This window comes from Gymnoscopelus microlampas (genome assembly GCF_963454915.1).
Source record: "Gymnoscopelus microlampas genome assembly, chromosome: 6".
Classification (NCBI taxonomy): Eukaryota; Metazoa; Chordata; class Actinopteri; order Myctophiformes; family Myctophidae; genus Gymnoscopelus; species Gymnoscopelus microlampas.
In genome coordinates this window covers 25,026,410-25,045,815 of record NC_139943.1, presented here as the reverse complement: position 1 = coordinate 25,045,815, position 19,406 = coordinate 25,026,410, and the positions used below count along the sequence as shown (strand labels likewise).

The window sequence follows — 19,406 nt, the reverse complement described above, 5'->3', positions numbered from 1 at the left end:
CACCACTGCGAGAGAGGAGGAGAGTATCTCATTCTCACTCTGCAAGCTTGATTACTATCAGAGGAGCTATTTAACATATATTTTAACAAGGAAATATCACTTGCACTATGATATTTCCGTGTTAAACTGAACTCAATGGATGTGTTCTGCTGCACTTTCTGTGTAGCTTGCGTATTTTGGAGACTTCATGTATTGTCTTGGTGTTATGTTGTTATGTGCTATGTTGTTTTGTGCTATATGGTTATGTGTTTTTCTGTTGGAACAGACTGTGAAGATGAATATCCCTGACGGTGACGGCATAAAGACAAGTATTGTTTACGCCAGGCCGAAGGTGTGGCTGAGACTATGTTTTGCATCCTGTCGGTCCGTCCGTGTGTCTGTCCATTCGTCTGGGTGTGGACAGCTAATCTCCAGCACCGTTGGCCCCACGTGAAACTGTGCATACACACTCCATGGATGCCAGAGCAGAACCTCTGCCTCAAATTGTTCGGCCTGTTATAGTTCCACCAGGAGGCAGATTTCTTCCCCAAACAATTGATATTATACTCCTACAGATGTTGTCCAAACATCACGCAAATCAGCACACATTATCATGGATTAAAGTTCTCAGTCCTCACGACTGATTTCAGTCATTTGGATTCGATAGAAGCCACCATTATCTTAATTGTCTTACATGGAAGCATGTTGTGCAGCGAAAATAGGAGCTGGTAGATCGGCTATTTTCGCTGCGCTGCGCTATTTTCTTTTTAAGAATAGAGCATTTTAAGTGGTCAAACTAGCATTAGAAGCATTTTCCATAAAACCCCAATGGTCTCGGATATTTCATAAGAGCTAAGATTAAAGCCTCAATCTGTGATTTTTTTCACCTGGTTGGCAGTATGTAGAGAATGCATGGAACAATATCACTAAAACATATCATTTCTATAATTGTTTAGGAAACAGCGCTGGTGTGGCGGGGGGGGGGGGGGGCTTCTTTCACACTATCTACTTATATAATCGAGGAGTGACTTCCGCGCGCCGCTGACGCTATAGCCACAGCTCTGTAATCGAGTAAACACAACACCGACACACCACATCTCGCCAACACAGTAGCCACGGCGGGCGCGCTGAATTTACGGGTGGCGTAGGGCACCTCTCATTGCTCACTACACATTTTCCACCTCGCAACCTAATTAATTCTACTCACCACATTTCGGACAAAACGGAAGGGGAAACAGCTTCGTACCGTTTACCGTGCGCACCACCGACACCGAACGCCGACGGGTTTCGCCGAAACAACACGAAGGGCCGCCATTGAAACTCCGCAGCTCTCTCCATCGCCAGAAGGACAACAACAGAAGCGGCTCCTTCACCTCCCCTTCACCGTGTCTTCTGCTTCCACGCTCAATTCAGGTGACTACAATGCTAATACATTCACGCTCAACCTCACAATCATAAGCTTCTCCGTTTAGTGTTTCATTAGCGCGAGCGTGGAAAACAACTACAGCGCGTTCGGTTACTGCATCTGGTAAACACACCAGGGATGCCAGTCGGGATGCCAGGTTTTCAAAAACAAGCGACAGAAACAAGCAACCACCTTCATGAAAAAGAAAAAACAGCCGAAGGGGTCCGCCATGTTCCAGGGGGGTCCCCGGGGGTCCCAACACTCCCAGGGGGTCCGCGGCCCACCAGGGGGTCCGCGGACCCCCACGTAAAAAAGAAATATATACATTTTTTTCAATTATTATTATTATTTGTTTTACTTTTGGAAAGTTCTATCCCACCATTTTGGCACCCCAAAATAAGCGCGCCCTCACAGCCCTAGAGCCCCGCGCAGCGGCTGGGGTCGAGGGGGGCGTAGCCCCCCGAGACTCTAGTTTCACATAATAGGACTTGGCCATACATGCTTTTGTTTGCTTTAATCCATGCAATATATCTATGGTCATGTGAGATGGATCTGTCAGATCTTTTTCTGAAATTCTGAATTAATTTCTGCTTTGATTCATTCATACATTTGATAAAGTAGACGGGCACTGGCCTACTCTGGAAAGATATGCAAGTCAGGAATGATGCAAGTTGGAAATGCATGCCACACCCGGTTATGCAATACCCGTTGTATCTGTTGTCAGACAGAGTACCCATTGTACCCCTCGGTCTGTCTGTGTCCCTTTCATGCCCATAAATGGAGATTTCTGTGTCTGTCTGTCTGTGTCACTTTTATGCCCATAAATGGAGTTCATTGCCCAAATATGGAGTCTAGGCCAGTCTGACGTCAGTACTATCAGGGACCAGGGTACTGTGGTTTTATCTATATTTTTGGAGATCCGCTGATCCGACGCATTTATAGTAGGATAAATAAATAAATAGTATGCATAATTATAGTAGGAAGGAGAATGATAATTCAATAATCCTGAATAAGTGATGTTTGTTGATGTGCATTGCTTGCTTGTTGACATCTACACCCCCACAGGCCCACATACACAACTCTCTCCCCCTCCATCCTTTAGCCTGGAGGGACGACCAATTCTGCAACCCCATCCCCAACCAATCGAGCAACTACTGACCATACCCGTTGCTAAGCCAACCAAAACTGCAACATGTAAACCCCCTGTCCCTATCCAATCCTGCAACTCCACGTCACAAAGTCTTTCGCCCACCAACAGACTCATCTTTAGATGTCCTGGCCTGAGCCAAGATAAAATAAGACAAGACCTTTATTGATCCCGCGGGGGAAATTCAGTCGCAAAAGAAAAACATAAAAAAGATAGTTACACTGTAATAAAAAATAACTGTAAACCAGTGGTTCTCAAAGTGGGGTTCCGGGGACCCCCAGCTTGGGGGTTCCAGGGGGTCTTCAGCTAAATTTGTTAATGCAGCATCACAATCATTTTAACCACTTTATCCATTTGTACGTTGGCTATTCAAAAATAGCAAGCTTGCAGCGTGTCACAATCTGCTATTTTTGCCATTTCAAGATTCAAGAAATCTCAAATGTTTGGAAGATTTTGAATAATCTTTGCATTACAACAAATCTTCAAAGCTTTTTCAGACCGGGGTCCACGGCGAAATACATATCAATTTCGGTTTCCTTGACACAACAAAGTTTGAGAACCACTGCTACACCCAGCATGATGGAAAGACATCACAATCAAAGTAACACATGATGTCAGAACACTTTCTTTCCATTAATGAAAGAAGCTTTCTTCCCGTCTTGAAGTGTCCTCTGGATATGGCCGTATTTGAAAAGGTCCATATTTGGGCAACGCTTTTACATCCCCCTTTACAAACCCTGTGATGTCACTGTTACGTCACGCCCAGGACATATGCCTATATAAGTACCAGCATCATTTCCATGAGATTTGTTCTTCCTCTGTGCATATTTGTTGGGGGTTTACATTTTGAGAGGATCCTTTTTGCTTTGTTGAGAAAGAAACAGTTCATACCACCATCACACTGAAACAGCGATTAGATCGTTGGTGACATTTGCCCTGAGCGTTTGCTGAGGCTGCAGTTGTTCCCATGCATCACTACTTCTGTCACTGCTGTAACGGAGAAGTGAACCCCAAGCTCCCGGAATATATATGTCCTAGATGTGATTCAGGCTTCATAGAGGAAGTAACAGAGAACTCCGGTCTCCTGGAAGATGTCTCCAACAACAGGGTAGATGACACATCTGCTCCACAGATTCAAGATGTGATGGGGATGTTACAACAGCTCATGGCTGGTCTCGGTCACCCAGCCACAGCTGGTTTTCACATTCTGCCCCTCGGCGGCAGACGGCCAGCGGGTGGAGATCCCTCTGCAGAGAACCGTCCACAACCTGCGGAGGGGAGACCGCCAGGGGGTCGTGCCGGAGAAGCCTGTGCAGAAAATAATCGTCCACAAGCCATTGTGGAGGGAAGCATACAACATATCCTACCTGTTCTGTTTGCCAACTCTGGAGTCCTTGGCTCTCCACATCTTGGCAGCAGCAGACTGCCAGGGGGCAGAGAACCATCCGCAGAGAACCATCTAGGATCCGTGGAGATGAACAACATAGCGCAACAGTTATTTTCTACTGTGATTGGTTTCTTTGCCGGTTCTGCACCCCAGTTTGACCTGGCCAACTCTGGAGTCAATGGTTCTTCGTCCTTCATGTGGACGCCATCGCTGCACTCTAACGTAGGGGACTATGTGTTTGGACAGGGAGGTTTAGACGCTATCCTAACAATGTTGTTAGATCGGTTCGAGAACACCGGCCCTCCTCCAGCAGAGAAGGAAAATATATCCTCTCTCCCAACAGTCAACATATCTCAGGAACAAGTAGACTGCAATATGGAGTGTCCGGTCTGCAAAGAGGACTTCAGTGTGGGCGAGGCAGTCAGACATCTGCCTTGTAATCACTTCTTCCACTCAGACTGTATAGTGCCCTGGCTGGAAATGCATGACACATGTCCTGTGTGTAGAAAGGGTATAAATGGAGAACGAGAAGGCAACGACAGTGGACAGAAACCAAATCCATAAATAGATGCTAGCAATAGTTGGGTCGGACAACAAGATGTGCGTACAATGCTACTAATTAATATTTTTTTTAGGATGATAATACAGAGACAATGTTATACCTCTACCTCCGATAAAGAGGTCAGCAATGGTCACGTCAGGGGAATCACAGACGATGGCATCCAGTCACTGGTGTGCTGGAGGTATAGGAGGACCAATGTCAGTACCATGGCATCCAGTCACTGGTGTGCTGAAGGTATAGGAGGACCAATGTCAGTACCATGGCATCCAGTCACTGGTGTGCTGGAAGTATAGGGGGGACCAATGTCAGTACCATATAATCGACCATCCTGCAGACCCCCCAACAGACACTGGGCATCACACTTGTTATATGTGGTACTGACATCATGACATCATGATCATCAATAACCTCAAGAAGTATTTCACCTTTGAAGTGAAAATATTAGACCGTAAAAATGTCCATTGTCGGTTTTGGGTCGAGCAACTACCAGAGCATATGAATCGGTGAAGCTGCAGCATGCCCATGAGGCTGGAACCAGATTTAGTTCAACCTGACAGACTTTACCCGGCGAGGCTACGGAACCAATTACATTGAAAAAGCGCTATGCGTCCATGCTAACTGTTGCATAAGGGGGGTGTATCATAAGAGACAACCTGGCTTTCCTGAAGAGGGCTGGAATCTGTTACTCTGTTAATCTCCAACCCCCTCAGAGCAGCTTGAAACTATACTTGCCCAGGAACTGCTTCACTCTCCATCTACAGGCACACAGTTAAAGACAGTCCTCCAGCCATCCGGGTAAGGGTCCATGTCCAAGCAGTGTTGTCCACCACAACACTAGGGCATCTCCTGCTCAAGTAACTTCACCACACCGATTCTTAAGTTCAACGAAGTCAGAGTGCCCTGGCCAACTTGGAGGTGAGAGCTATATTATATTACATTACTCTCAATTGACAATGTATTGTACATTTTCTTTATTGCCATTATTGGTTCATGTGGGGGTAGGTTCTGTCTATTTGGCACTTCTTCCAAAAGGTAAAGTCTGGAAGGTAGCATAGGTTGACTATTCCTTATATACATAATAGCCTACTGTATATGGGATCAGCATTATTATTATTTTTGTCAGTTTTCTTTACTATGGGTTTACTCAATTTATCTTTGTACAGTCTGGTGAATGTGTAGTGCATAAACAAAGTTGGTCTGTAAAAAAACTGAAAAATGAAAACAAAATGACATTCAGCAGCATGCTAAATCATTTGAGTCCAGGAGAAATGGAGGAAGGAGAAACAGGAACAAAATTAGCCTTTACAAGGCTAATAAGACTGAGCAACTCACCCTGGCAGGAAGAGCTGGGATTGCGGTACTGAGATTGCATTTCATGAAATTTCCAAGACGATCATCCTCCAGACTGAGGACCTTACATCACCTCAGAAATTGGAAGTCGCCTTACTCTTTCTGAGGAAACTGGAGAGTAAAAAAATTACAGGAACAGCAAAACTGTACACTCTAGCAATCTTTATTTATTTTGGTTTTGGTGCACTGTTTACATTTTTTATTAGATATAGTTGTTTAGAGAGACAGGAAACCGAGAATAGAGAGAAGGGAAGACATGTGAAACATGACAGTTGGATTCAAACACGGGTCCTCACACAAAGGAAGCAGGTGTAATTGGCTGAGCCAGGCCCTTGTGGTGCCCATCCAACTGTAACAACGCCACTGGCACCTCAGCTGCGTCAACATCCTCGGGCTCAAAGCTCTCAATTCGATAGAGCCATATTGCCATGTCCATCATGTAGGGCCTCTATCCCATGGGTTGTCAACCCTTTGTCCATGGCCCACAGACAGGGGTCCCAGAGAGTAGGTAGTCCCAGATGTTTATCCCTCCTTTTTTATAATTATTTTTTTGTGCCAATAAAGTGCCTACAGTCAGATTTTAACCTGGGTCAGCTATGTGGTCAGAATGATGTGGTATGCGGATCTGGGTACCCCAATCTATTGCCACTTGTTTGGTTTTTCATATGTCTTGGGGAGAGTTTGGCAAAACCCCAGCCATACGACTGGCCTCCAAATATTGACTGCAAGAGAAGCCGTTATTAACCCTCTTGTTTTATTCCCCTCTATTCCACTCTCTGCTATCTACTAGCAGAGGTTTCATATATCGGTAATGTTTGCAGGATTACTGATAATACTGATAAGGATAACTAATGATAAAGAAATGTAGTTATTTTGATATCTTGTTTTTCTCAGTGTGGCAAAGAGGGTCTGTGTGTCCGGAGCTAATCTTGCACACACAAAAAAACAAAAACGAAATTTTGCACACTGCCAGTAGTTAACATCCACACATTTTTTCACACGCTTTATACTTTTCGATTTGCTCACCACTGTTTAAGATTGGCAGGCCATCGCGGCGGCGGTTCACTCCTGTTCGCCTACCGTCTACGTTGATGTCCGTTTCAATTAACAAATCAGAACCGCATTTCCTTATTGCTCAGCTGATTGCTGACGACATTTTATTATTTATTGAGAATGCTCTGGTCAGTTACTCACATTCTTAATAATTTAATGCTATCTCAGGCTACAAAATAAACTGAGGTGAGATGAGATCCGTCACTTTGCCGCTGATAATATGTGTAAGTCAATTAAAGTAACTTAGTAAAGATATTTTGCCTTCTCTCCAGGCTATTGTAAAAATAATTATTTGTCTTAATTTAAACAAACTAGTCCATACCCGGTTGACGCATCCGTGGGGGGATATGCGCACATGATCTGGCAACTGGGCAACTGGGCAGCCCCGTAACCATGGCGACATTCTTTTACACAAAAACGCTAATAAACAGCTGAGATTTGGTGAAATCTAAAAACGGGCTTCGCTGTTAGGTGCACATGGTAATGGTCAATGGCTGTATACAATTTCAGATCAATTTCTGCAGCCACTGAGGAGAATCGGGCAGAACAAATTTTGGCCTCACCACATTTTGGTCTCAGAGGTTTCTGGAATTATAGGACTAGAGGGTCGGGGCGCAGGATGCTCATCTCTGCCCAACCCTCTTCAAGCTTGATTATCAAAAACAAAGATGAATATCCTTCTTGGGGTAAATTTCTTAGTTCTAAGCTCCCTATCTTCCCGACCTTGAGTATCAATAACAAAGATTAATGTTCTTCCCCGGGTTAAGTTTCTTAGTTCTTTTCTCCGGCTCTCCTCACAATCACAGTATTGAACTATGCTTCTCAAGAAGCTATTTCTAAATTGGTGTGGCATGGGAAACTCTCACTGTCCAGACTATTTTAATATGGTTTGACTCGACAACCAAAGTTTCTTGGCGAGAGCTTGAGTTCCCATAGAACTGAGAGACCTTTTGTATTCAAATATAACGACCAAGGTTCGCCTTGGGCCAATTGTTCGGCATGGAGGGCAGTGATACATTAGGCTTTTTCAGAAGCCAGTTGTCAGAAATGTCAAAACATCTCTAAGTAGGTACTAAAGAAGTTTCAGAATCTGTGACATTTATAATTTACCGGGTACCACTTTCTTTTTATTTAACTCACAACTGAGATCAACCATTAAGGGTGCAGTCACATCAAACTTAAATTCTACCAATACGGCGGATTCTGCCAATGCTTTTAAATGGGAATGGAGCGTTTTTATGCGGAAATCCGCAAATGGCAACAAACCGCTCTGTTCTCATTGAAAAGCATTAGCAGAATCCGCTGCATAGGCAGAATCAAAGCTCGGTGTGACCGCACCCTAAAGCCTATGGGGTTCCATGGCAGATTCCCCTTACATTGCACGCTTCACATAAGCTCATCTGCAATGTCGGTAGATCAAGAAGGGCTAGTTTCCACACTATACATGTTTCTACTGGAATCCAATTCAATTATGGGCCTTTGTCTGTTGACACATTGTGGAGGAGTGATTTAGATCCTGAGTTTAGCTGGAGTTTAGTTTGGTTTAATATCCTGCTCACGTCCAGGAATCCAGACCATCAGCAGATCTATACAATTTTATATTTCACAAAACATAAAACAATATTTGAAAAAACAGTGGATGTAATAAGTTGGCCTACTGACAGTGTGCACAGGAAATTGGGTGCAGATAGCTCCAGACAAACACGCACACGATTTTGTGATCCCATAGATAGGATGTTAAAAAATAGATAATAAATTCATTCATCAAAAGGAGAAAGAATAATAATGAGGTTCAAGGTTCACTTTATTTGTCATTTACATGCTTGCACATGAAACGAAAATCGTACTCAGGACCAGCAGTGTACAATAATAGTAATGATAATATAATAACAGAATGTTTCTGAGTAGTTACTGTCACATGGTCAACATATTTTGGCATCTAGTAAATCAATGAGCATGATGAAAACACACTATTCGTCCATTATTCCCCCCCTTTTTTTCTCCCAATTCAGTGGTAATACCAAATTGCCAATTCCCCTCACATTTCTGTGTAGTGTTGTCACTGCTGCCCCTATTGGCTCACATGCCAGTGAGGAGCCCCGGGAGGATGTAGCGGCTTTCCCACAAACACAGGCAATTGTGCTCGTATGGACAAGCTGAAGGCATCATTGAGGATTCAAACCCCTGGTCTCCGTGGACGTGAACTTTACTCCTGCGCCACCCAAGCACCCGACAAAGCCATTTCTGTATGCCTGTTTTTGATGGTGTCTCCCTCACATGTCTGCTCCATTGTCAAGGGTGGAGTTGCCCCATTATTGACACAGTGTGAAGTTAGGTGGGATGTTACCTTTTAGCCCTACTGTATGTGCTGCTGCATCTGTGGATGCAGCTCAGGAAGTTGTGGAGGGCCACGCATACACAGCCAATGTCCTCAGCCTTTTCAGGTACGCAACTTGTAATATAGGTGGAATAGTTAAAAACTAGGTAAAACGTTTTGATGAACACAGGAGAGTTTTGAAATTGACAATACGATAATTTGGATCACAACATTGCTTATTGCCCAATTCAGAGAACAATTCAACCTTCTATTCCTGCTGAGCTATAGACCTTTATTCCATTTCCAAATCAACCTAGTACATGTCTAGTAGTATCACAATACAGATTCCATATCTTACAGTTTTCCTCTTGGTAGTCCAAAGATATATGAAGACTACTAGATGATGGTAGATTAGTCATTCCAGCAGTTTACACACCCTCCAGAGGATTCTGTGTCATAATCTTCATCATCTGAGCTTAGGTCCACATATTTTCTAGCGTTCAAACTCTCTTGGTCATCTGTAACAATCTGGTGAGATGTGGGTCTTCTGTCAGGCAGTTGGTCAACTGGTTCTGACAGATCCAGGTCAGCTAGAAGAACACACAGTACGACGGCTTGGTAAATTAAGAATGAATTTACATGAGCGCTACTGGTATCCCTCAAACCACTATAGTATTCTGAAAAAAGCACTCAGAATAGGTTTGAAAAGTATAACATAGCCTTTATTTCAATGGGCTAGATACATTAAAATACAGCAACATGTGTCGGCAGGTAGTGAGCTAAGAAGAGACAGACGAATTATAGGTGCAGTCCTCACAGGTGTGTCACAGTGAAGAGTGAGGACATGCAGTCTTTTTTTCTGGTCCCCTGAGGGAATCATACAAAACACAACAAGAAATACAAAATACAAAACATGCTATAAATCATGGCCTTCCCGCAGGCTGCTTGTTTACAATGGTGTAAACAAAGGAAAAATTAGAACACAAGTGCACACATGGCCTTCCCACAGTCTGTGGAAAGGCCATGATGTATACCTTGTTTTGTATTTTGTATTTCTTGTCATGTATTTATTGTATAATGACCCTAGGGGGCCAGAAAAAAAGACTGTGAGGACTGCACTGCACCTACATCATAATACCTCTGTGTTTTGTCTCACTTCAGAAGGCACAAGCTGAAACGTGTTGGTGTATTTGAATGCATCTATCGCATTGAAATAGGCCTTTTATTCTGTTTAAACCTACTTGAATGACTGGCCCTGAATTATTTTTGGTAATAACTTTTCCTTTTTTTCTGAAGCTTGGTATATTAATTAGAATTTCTCCTCAGGGATCAATAAAGTGGAGCCTGAACATTAGGTGAAAGATCTTTACAAATCATTACTGCTATAAAATAGGAATAGTGTACCTACAGATTATCAAAAGGCAAAAGGTTTTGTTTTCTTAAAGGAATCCACCACTGTTATCTCCATGTCTTTATCGGCAGAAGCAATAATAATACACATGGTGCTAAATCTGTCAACATGGACATCAAAAACTACAGCCATTCTCCCCTCTGCCCCTAGGCTAGGGCAATAGTCTAGACTCTAGACTATTGCCTCTAGACTATTACTGTTCTCACATTCAGTCATCTACATATCCTGATTCCAGACTATAGCCTGTCTACTCCTTTAGTGTTGAACTTGATTGCTCACAGTGGTATTTTTGGGACTGGTAGACTATTACTCTTGCTTGGTTCTGGAGCAGTTCTCTAGACTCTAGAGAACTGCTCCAGAACCAAGCCTTCGCTGTAAATTCTGGGCAGACCGTTTCTTTTCTTTTTTAAGCCAGTACTGCATGTTATCAAAATGTTTTGCATCAATCAATACAGTTAATGTCACTAATGTGCCAAACAGGTAGAGGAGAAGGACATCATGCTCAATCGCCTCACATTCAGTCATTCAATAGAAGAACATGTTTGCACCCACAAAACTAGTCCAGAAGCTACAAATCATTTGTTACTTTTATTCGCACATACATTATTCTCTTCCAAAGCACTGAGCTATCGGTTCCATAGACCACTTGTTCTCTTCTTCTATAGCACACTGGTGAGGGCTTTTAGAACCCACTTGTGCTGAATAAAAGTCATTGATTTGGAGTCTTAAGGCTAGTTTTGTGAGTGTGAACCTCCTCTAACTTCTGACAAATTTACAAAACATTTCAATTTAACTGTGGACTATTCCTGTGTTGTTAGATACACTGGAAGATTAAGAGCTACCTACCAGAAATATGTTTCAGTATCCAGTCCCTAAGTGCTGCTACTGAGGTGAACACTGCTGGTGTTTGGAAATGGAAACTTCCACAGCCCTCATTCCGCCTGCTGCTCCCTGTCTCCACCTGCTGTCCTTCACTCCTCAGACCCATGAGCACATAGCTGGAGTCAGCTCTTTGACACACCAAGGTTGTGCCCAGGCCACCCTACAGGAGTGGCAAAGAACAGAATGTTGTAGTACACAGTACATACTGTATATACTTCTATCCATCCTCCTTCCTAACCCTGTACTGTCTGAATATTATATTGTATATGAAGCATGCATATTTTCTGTAGTATTCATATTTACAGGTTGTAAAATGTGACTTGTGTCTTTCTGTTGTTTATTTATTTTCTTTATAGGTTCCACACATATGAATTCACAATCATATCAAGTTGTTTTTAGGGTAAATAAATAAACCTGGTGGCACTCAGGCAGTACAGAAGATATGTAAAAACAACATGCAGTGTGGAGTTTATGCACCATGAATAGATGCAGGTCACATATTTGCACTCCTAATTACGCAATTAAACTAGTATCTTCACTCAAAAAATGTGTATACAGTTTTGAAATAATATTCAAACATCTTATCCAACTATAATTTGTGCTGTATGTGTTTTTTGTTGAACTACAAGGTATTGTCACTAGAGGGTGATATTTACCAACAAAACTGCTCTGCCCTGCATGAACAATGAAATATACCAATCATTTATGTTACATTTCTTTCATTTCTAAGAGGCGCGATAGAAAGGACATGACATCTGAAACAGTGTTGATATATACAGTACATCTACTACTGTATATTATGCGTATGTTTATCTATATAACAGGGATGGGGAAACAAATAATGAGGATGACACAGTGGGCTATAATAAACTAAACTATGATGTTGTTAAAATCTACATATCCCGATTCCCAACTATAGCCTGTCTACTCCTTTAGTGTTGAACTTGATTGCTCACAGTGGTGTTATTGGGACTGGTTCTGCGCGGTTGCTCACCATACAGTGGTGTTAGGACTGGTTCTGTGCTGTTGCTCACCAAACAGTGGTGTTAGGAGTGGTTCTGTGCGGTTGCTCACCAAACAGTGGTGTTGGGACTGGTTCTGTGCTGTTGCTCACCATACAGTGGTGTTAGGACTGGTTCTGCGCTGTTGCTCACCAAACAGTGGTGTTAGGAGTGGTTCTGTGCGGTTGCTCACCATACAGTAGTGTTGGGACTGGTTCTGCGCTGTTGCTCACCATACAGTGGTGTTGGGACTGGTTCTGCGCTGTTGCTCACCAAACAGTGGTGTTGGGACTGGTTCTGCGCTGTTGCTCACCATACAGTGGTGTTGGGACTGGTTCTGCGCTGTTGCTCACCATACAGTGGTGTTGGGACTGGTTCTGTGCTGTTGCTCATACAGTGATGTTGGGACTGGTTCTGTGCTGGTGCTCACCATAGTGGTGTTGGGACTGGTTCTGCGCTGATGCTCATACAGTGATGTTGGGACTGGTTCTGTGCTGTTGCTCACCATACAGTGGTGTTGGGACTGGTTCTGCGCTGATGCTCTGACACACAGCATTGCATGAGGCAGTCCAGAAGTGTAGTGCTGCTTGCATTCAGCATGGCTCATTACAGACACCTGGTTGGTATAAACGGTGATATTCTTCAGGTCACCTAGAAACATAAATGTTAACATGTGGGTGGTTATGATAATGTTAATGGTATTTCTGTTAGTAGCAATGACTCACCACATGTGGAAATATGCCCCAACTATATTTATGTATTTATTTTTTGCTTTGAATATGTTGTATCTACTGTAATTTTGTTCTCCTTGCCCTGAAACCTGTTCTTAAACTTATCTTATATGGGCATAAAAGGGACAAGGACAGACAGATACAGATATCTCCATATATGGGCAGGAAAAAAAAGAGAAGACGTACAGACAAGCGGGTACAACGGGTTATTGTATAACTGGGTGTGGCAAGCGCTATATAAATGCACCATTTACCATTTACCATACATGAACTAAAGATGCACGCACTCACGCACGCACGCACGCACACACACACGCAGGCAGGCAGATAAAAGGTAAAATCAAGTGCTTAAAAAGTTCATCTTCCATTTCTGACCATGAAAATGATTTTAAATGTTGGTGCCTCCCAGCTCAGCAAATTGGGTGGTGCCAACGGGCACTCACCTGATGCAATATATGGATAATCTGACCCTGGTCATTAATCATTTTTCTTCTTATTTATTTTTCTGAATATCTATCTGAATGTGAGTGTTGTGTTGAATTTGGATGTGCTGTGTTTTGATTTCAAGCAGTGAGGTGGGTTATGAACCTAGCCTGGCGTAGCCGACTATATCACTGCGTGGATATGAGTCTGGTGCTTCCATAAGGAAGTTTTTTTTCCCAAGGGGCGGGATCAAAACAATGGCCCTCGACGCAATTGGTTAGACCTACAACCAACTACCAATTACAGTCTCCCATATTCGAATACTGGGCCCTGATTGGTTACACAGGTCTTCTGGAGCAGGAAATTCTCTATGGAGCGGTGCCAGACCCAAATCCCAGAGTGCAATTTTTTTTGCACTCGCAGATTCGTCTGGTCCCAGGCTATTATGAACCCACCTACATAGGCGCGTGAATAATGTGCTCTGCTCTCTAAATAGTAAAGAAATATCTGCGCTGTAACTGTTAGTCAATTACTGTGCAATCACATTTTGACTTTTTGTCTCACTGTGCCTAAAGGCCAGTCCACACCAATGCAACTAGTCGCAACTCCTTGCAACAAAACCGTTTTAAGGCCAGTCCACACCAATGCAACTAGTCGCAACTCCTTGCTACAAAACTGTTTTAAGGCCAGTCCACACCAATGCAGCTCCTTGCAACTGCCATTGGAGATAATGGTTGCAAGTAGTTGCAAGGAGTTGCATGTTGCAAGGAGTTGCGTCGTGAATCATTGGTGTGGACTGGCCTTAAGATAACAATGTGCCAACAATGTGCCAGACCATACCACATTTTAAGACCAACATGCCCAATGCCCATGGGCACACAGATGAGTACAAGTAGGCTAGCCTACATTTGGTCATTACTAGGCCGAAGCCATTGGGAATGAATACCCGTGGGAAGTCATGCCCCTCCGGTTATGCAATACCCATTGTACCTGTTCCTGTTGTACCCATTGTACCCATTGTCAGAGTAGTTACCCTGATTTTCTTTTTTATGTTTGAATATATACATACAGTATACAGATATACTGTATATGCTGTATACAATGTAGTGGGTATAAATTAGATTACACCTTACCTGAGACAGTGCACTGCTGGATGGAAAGGGTTTCCTGTTCTTCTTCTTTGTTTTGCATGCAGATGGTCTGTGTATGCTCAGTTAAGCGCAAGGGAGAACTAAGCTGCAATAAAGCAGCATCATAGTCCCAAAGGAAAGGCTGGTAGTGAGGGTGGAGGACTACCCTGGAGACACGACGCCTCTGCAGAACATACATACAGTACACACATACTGTATATGCACACATACTCAAGTTGTATATGCAGGAGACGGAACTGACATTCTAGAATATAAATATAACTGACAATAGAAAAGAGATCTGACAGAGAACTGACAGTGAAGAAAATGCATAGAAGAAAGAAACTAGGATAATCAAGATAAACACACTACCTGTCTGTCAGGTCCTGTTGTTATCACCCACAGCCTGCTGAAGGATTTCTCCTCTCTGACAGAGATGGACACACAAACAGAATACAATATGAGCTGTCCATGAGATGTACTTGAAGAGGCATCCTTTAAAACAGGGGTCTTCAATGTTTTTCAGGCCAAGGACCCCTTAAGTGAGAGAGAGATGAAGCACTACATAGTATATTGTACAACATTGTGTTGCATATTAAACCTTTTCATAGATTTCATAGATTGCTTCATAGACTTGTTTGACAGAGCTATCACCAGTGTTGTGTAAATAAAAAAAAAGTGTTTACACATTACCTTTTCTGTTATAATATGTTAATGTGTATTCTTACTTACTTAGTAAACTTGACCTTTGGTTCTGTACTTTGACTGCTCTCATTTTCCCTCTACACCAAACCTCTTTGCTGAAAATAGCAGATCTACAAGCTCACAACACGTGTTGCATTGTGAGCATGTAGATCGTCTGTTTTCGGCAAATGTTCGGCTATTGGTTCAAGTGATTCATGTAATAGAAAGAAGAAAAGGAAACAAAATCCTATTACACAAAGATGATTTGGTGGCCCCCCTCTAGTAACTCTGAGGACCCCGTAAGGGCCCCAGACTCCCTGTTGAAGACCCATGCTTTCAAATGTATCCACAGGCCTGTGAGTAATATAACATGTAAGTCATGCCTATTGGAATGTGTGTGTGTGTGTGTGTGTGTGTGTGTGTGTGTGTGTGTGTGTGTGTGTGTGTGTGTGTGTGTGTGTGTGTGTGTGTGTGTGTGTGTGTGTGCGCGCGTGCGTGCGTGCGTGCGTGTGTATGCGTGCGACGTGCGTGGGTGCATGCATGCATGCGTGCGTGTGCATGTCCATGCGAAACACGCTATTCGCTACACAGTAACTCACAAGCTGATGGTGCAGTGTGCAGTAATGAGGATCCAGTGGGTCTGGATCAAGACCCCATAGCAGAGGAACTCTTTACCCAGGTAAAGGTGCATGTCCCAGGGCAGACTTTGTTGCTGGGGCCCCTCTCCAGCTGGTGGACCACCGTCATTTGGACCTGGCAACACAGCAGGAGTATGAGGCATTCCACATGGCTCTGCTGACACACACACAGGCACACATATCGTCTCTGTCGGGTGGAAACCTCACATGTCCAAAATAGTTACTTTTCAGGATTCAAATTTAAAAAATGCTAAAAGGAGCAGATCTACAAGCTCAAAACACGTCGCTTGTGGATCTGCCACTTTTGATGCCTTTGTGTGACGCTGTAGTATGATCAAGTAGGGCATTAATTTTACGAAAAAACATGGATATAAGAGGTTTCTGCCGGACAGCAACGATATGCATGTGTAAACGCACCGAAAGAAACATGCACACACTATTTTCAGCCACTGATATATTAGAAACATCTTCCACATAAACCAGTTTGTGTATGCAAAGGATTGTTGCCAGGCACTACACTTGTATGTATAATTTTCTTTTTCGCTCCTGTTATCTATATTGGAATGCCTCTTGTTTCACCATTATAAGTCCAGTGTCAAATATCGCAGTGTCATTCTAAAGTCCTCTGACACATGCTGCTTTGTTGGTCCCATAATATCACTGGAAGCACTGATGTATTGTTAGAAATGACAGATAAAGCGAGATAAACACACATACTGTAGAGAGACATAACTGATATGAAGATTACACAGCAACCTGTAATTATAGTGCTGCGCAATTGTTTTGCTCTAGTGGGTGGAAAGGAAAGGGAACCAAAACATTATCCACCAACCATGTGGCGTTATGTGTCGGACGTTAGCTGCCAAATCATCCGTGTGAGCTGTCTGCTCATTTGTCCGTTTGTCCGTCTCGCCGTTGGTCTCCCCTTCCCACTTGACTGTCTCCTGCTCATGCAGATCTATAGTAAATAGTAGAAGGGGTTATTTTGACTAGAGGCTCGTATTGCACTCAAGGAAACATGCATGCGTGTATTTAAATAGCACATACACATAGCCTCACACATATTCCCACACAGCCATATGCAGTAGGGGTGCAACCGTTAATCAAACTAACCAATTTAATTGATTATAAAACATAATCGACTTTATAGGGGAACATTTTTAACTGTAATTGTTTTTAAATGCCAAAAATCGGTAGATCAGTCATTTTCTGTATTTCTGTGCGACGCCGTTGTTCAACAGTGCATACAATAGGGCTTAAGCGGTTAATCAGACTAATCGATTTAGTCAATTATGAAAAGAAAAAATAGGAAAAACGAATAATACATGTAATAAGCAACAAGCTTCACATTGTTTTCAATTGATAGAAAAGGTTATCGATAGGATAATCGCTAAGAAAATAATCAATGGACGCAGCCCTAACATGCAGGGAAATGTCTATCTCTGTTTCCCCTCACAGACACTAACCTGTACGGCTGATGAAGATTGTCGTTGCCTGGAAGCCTCTGTGTGTGATGGTGCTGTCTGTGGTGAACTGGACAACCATCACACTGTCATAGGACAGGACCGGAGGAGGCATTCTGCTTCCACAGAGCACAGCTACACAGAGTCACAATATACATCTTAACGGATAACCAAGTGTAATTACGCTTTAGTAAGTGTTTTTTCACTCTGCCCACTCTGAGATGAGCTCACAAGTTTTAACCACAGAAACCCCATACAGTGTCTAGCGGAGTCCCTCAGGGCCTTAAACTAGTAACATTTCTGTTTTGGCTGTGCATTAAATATCTTTGCGGAAAATAGCTGATGGACAAGATTGTCGATCTGCTATTTTCTTCGAAGGTTTTCCCAGAATACGGATGCTGGGGTTTAATGTGGTTAATGTCATACAAGAAGAGAGACATAGAGATATGTGGGGGGAAAAAGAACAGAAACAGAGCCACAAGATTGACAGTGATGTCAAGATAAGGGCAGACACTTCTCATACATGTTCTTATTTCTAACAATGAATTGTAAGTGAAAAAAGGAAGGACGAATTTGTTTAAAAGTAGTTAATTTGTTTGAGTGTTAGAGGGTACTATACTATGGGTACTATACTATGAGGGGTTTACTATACAATAGATCCATCTAACCCACCTATCTCCTCTGTTCCGTCAACATCCCCAAGGACAGAGAGAGCGTCATAGAGACATCCTTCTGACTCTTCCAGGTCAAAATCCTCAAAGTCCAACTTTGACAGATACACAGTACAGCACAATCATCAGTCAGTCACATGTTCAGTTCAAGATCGATTTGTTTTGTTTTCTAAGGTTCATTAGCAACTTTATTACTCAACTTTCTGACAAATATTTTATTTGAGAAAAAACAAAACATGCGTGTGTGTTTAGAATGTGTGTATGTAAAGTTTTTGTGATGTACATAAAACGTATTTGTCACCTTAACAATGTGACCCTGTGGTGCATAGATGACCCAGCGGCAGACAGAGTTGTTACTGTAGGATTGTGGGTAATTTGGGCTGTGGATAACATTCTGATCCTCGACAAGAACCACTGTCCCAAATCCTGAACACACGCGCGCACGCGCACACACACACACACACACACACACACACACACACACACACACACACACACACACACACACACACACACACACACACACACACACACACACACACACACACACACACACACACACACACACAGAGTTACAGAGAATAGTCTTTTGTGACACAGACACACACCCAGATACTCCAAACACCAAAACAAAAGAGACATTATTTCCATCACTGGCAATTGATTTCTCCACTCCCTCTCTTTCCACTTTCTCCTTCTCTCTCTCTCCTTCTATTTCTCTCTCGCCGTCTCTTTCTCGTTACCTCTCTCGTCCTCTCTCTCTGTATGTCTTGTGCAGCTCATTAATGTATCATGGGACATAACATCTACCAGCTCTTCTCCCTGGTTGCTCTAACGATGACATAAAACATAACACCTCACAAACACATCAACAAAGACTGTAAATCCATGTAAAATATGTCATGTGTTGAAAGACATAATCCAAAAACAACTTGGAGTTGGGCGTGGACAGCCTGCTGTGGGAGTTGAACCCATAACCATTTAAGCTACAGTACAAAACACCACGACAGACTATTACGTGTGTGTGTGTGTGTGTGTGTGTGTGGTGTGTGTGTGTGTGTGTGTGTGTGTGTGTGTGTGTGTGTGTGTGTGTGTGTGTGTGTGTGTGTGTGAGAGAGAGAGGAGAGTGAGAGTGAGAGTGAGAGTGAGAGTGAGAGAGAGAGGTGAGTGAT

At 42.9% G+C, this 19,406-nt stretch overlaps 2 protein-coding genes across 2 annotated transcripts in view; one reads left to right on the top strand and one right to left on the bottom strand.

Annotated features, from left to right (window-relative positions):
• Positions 1 to 3,498: 3,498 nt before the first annotated feature.
• On the top strand, positions 3,499 to 4,482 carry LOC311046927 (E3 ubiquitin-protein ligase RNF115-like; the record flags this gene model as incomplete). The annotated part of the gene is made up of 1 exon (XM_084059506.1): positions 3,499 to 4,482. One exon carries the CDS (start codon positions 3,499 to 3,501, stop codon positions 4,480 to 4,482), a length of 984 nt encoding a protein of 327 aa, XP_083915632.1.
• Positions 4,483 to 8,681: 4,199 nt separating this feature from the next.
• The window catches only part of LOC311046926 (ovochymase-2), a gene marked incomplete at its 5' end in the record, with an annotated part of 15,992 nt that continues 5,267 nt past the window's right edge, over positions 8,682 to 19,406 (bottom strand). Inside the window, 11 exons of the mRNA XM_084059505.1 lie at positions 8,682 to 9,790; positions 11,458 to 11,653; positions 13,000 to 13,145; positions 14,782 to 14,962; positions 15,151 to 15,205; positions 16,062 to 16,215; positions 16,933 to 17,058; positions 17,567 to 17,698; positions 18,236 to 18,329; positions 18,536 to 18,660; positions 18,978 to 19,065. Coding sequence (XP_083915631.1) covers positions 9,612 to 9,790; positions 11,458 to 11,653; positions 13,000 to 13,145; positions 14,782 to 14,962; positions 15,151 to 15,205; positions 16,062 to 16,215; positions 16,933 to 17,058; positions 17,567 to 17,698; positions 18,236 to 18,329; positions 18,536 to 18,660; positions 18,978 to 19,065 — 1,476 coding nt within the window. The 3' untranslated portion in view covers positions 8,682 to 9,611. The remainder of the gene's footprint in view (positions 9,791 to 11,457; positions 11,654 to 12,999; positions 13,146 to 14,781; positions 14,963 to 15,150; positions 15,206 to 16,061; positions 16,216 to 16,932; positions 17,059 to 17,566; positions 17,699 to 18,235; positions 18,330 to 18,535; positions 18,661 to 18,977; positions 19,066 to 19,406) is intronic.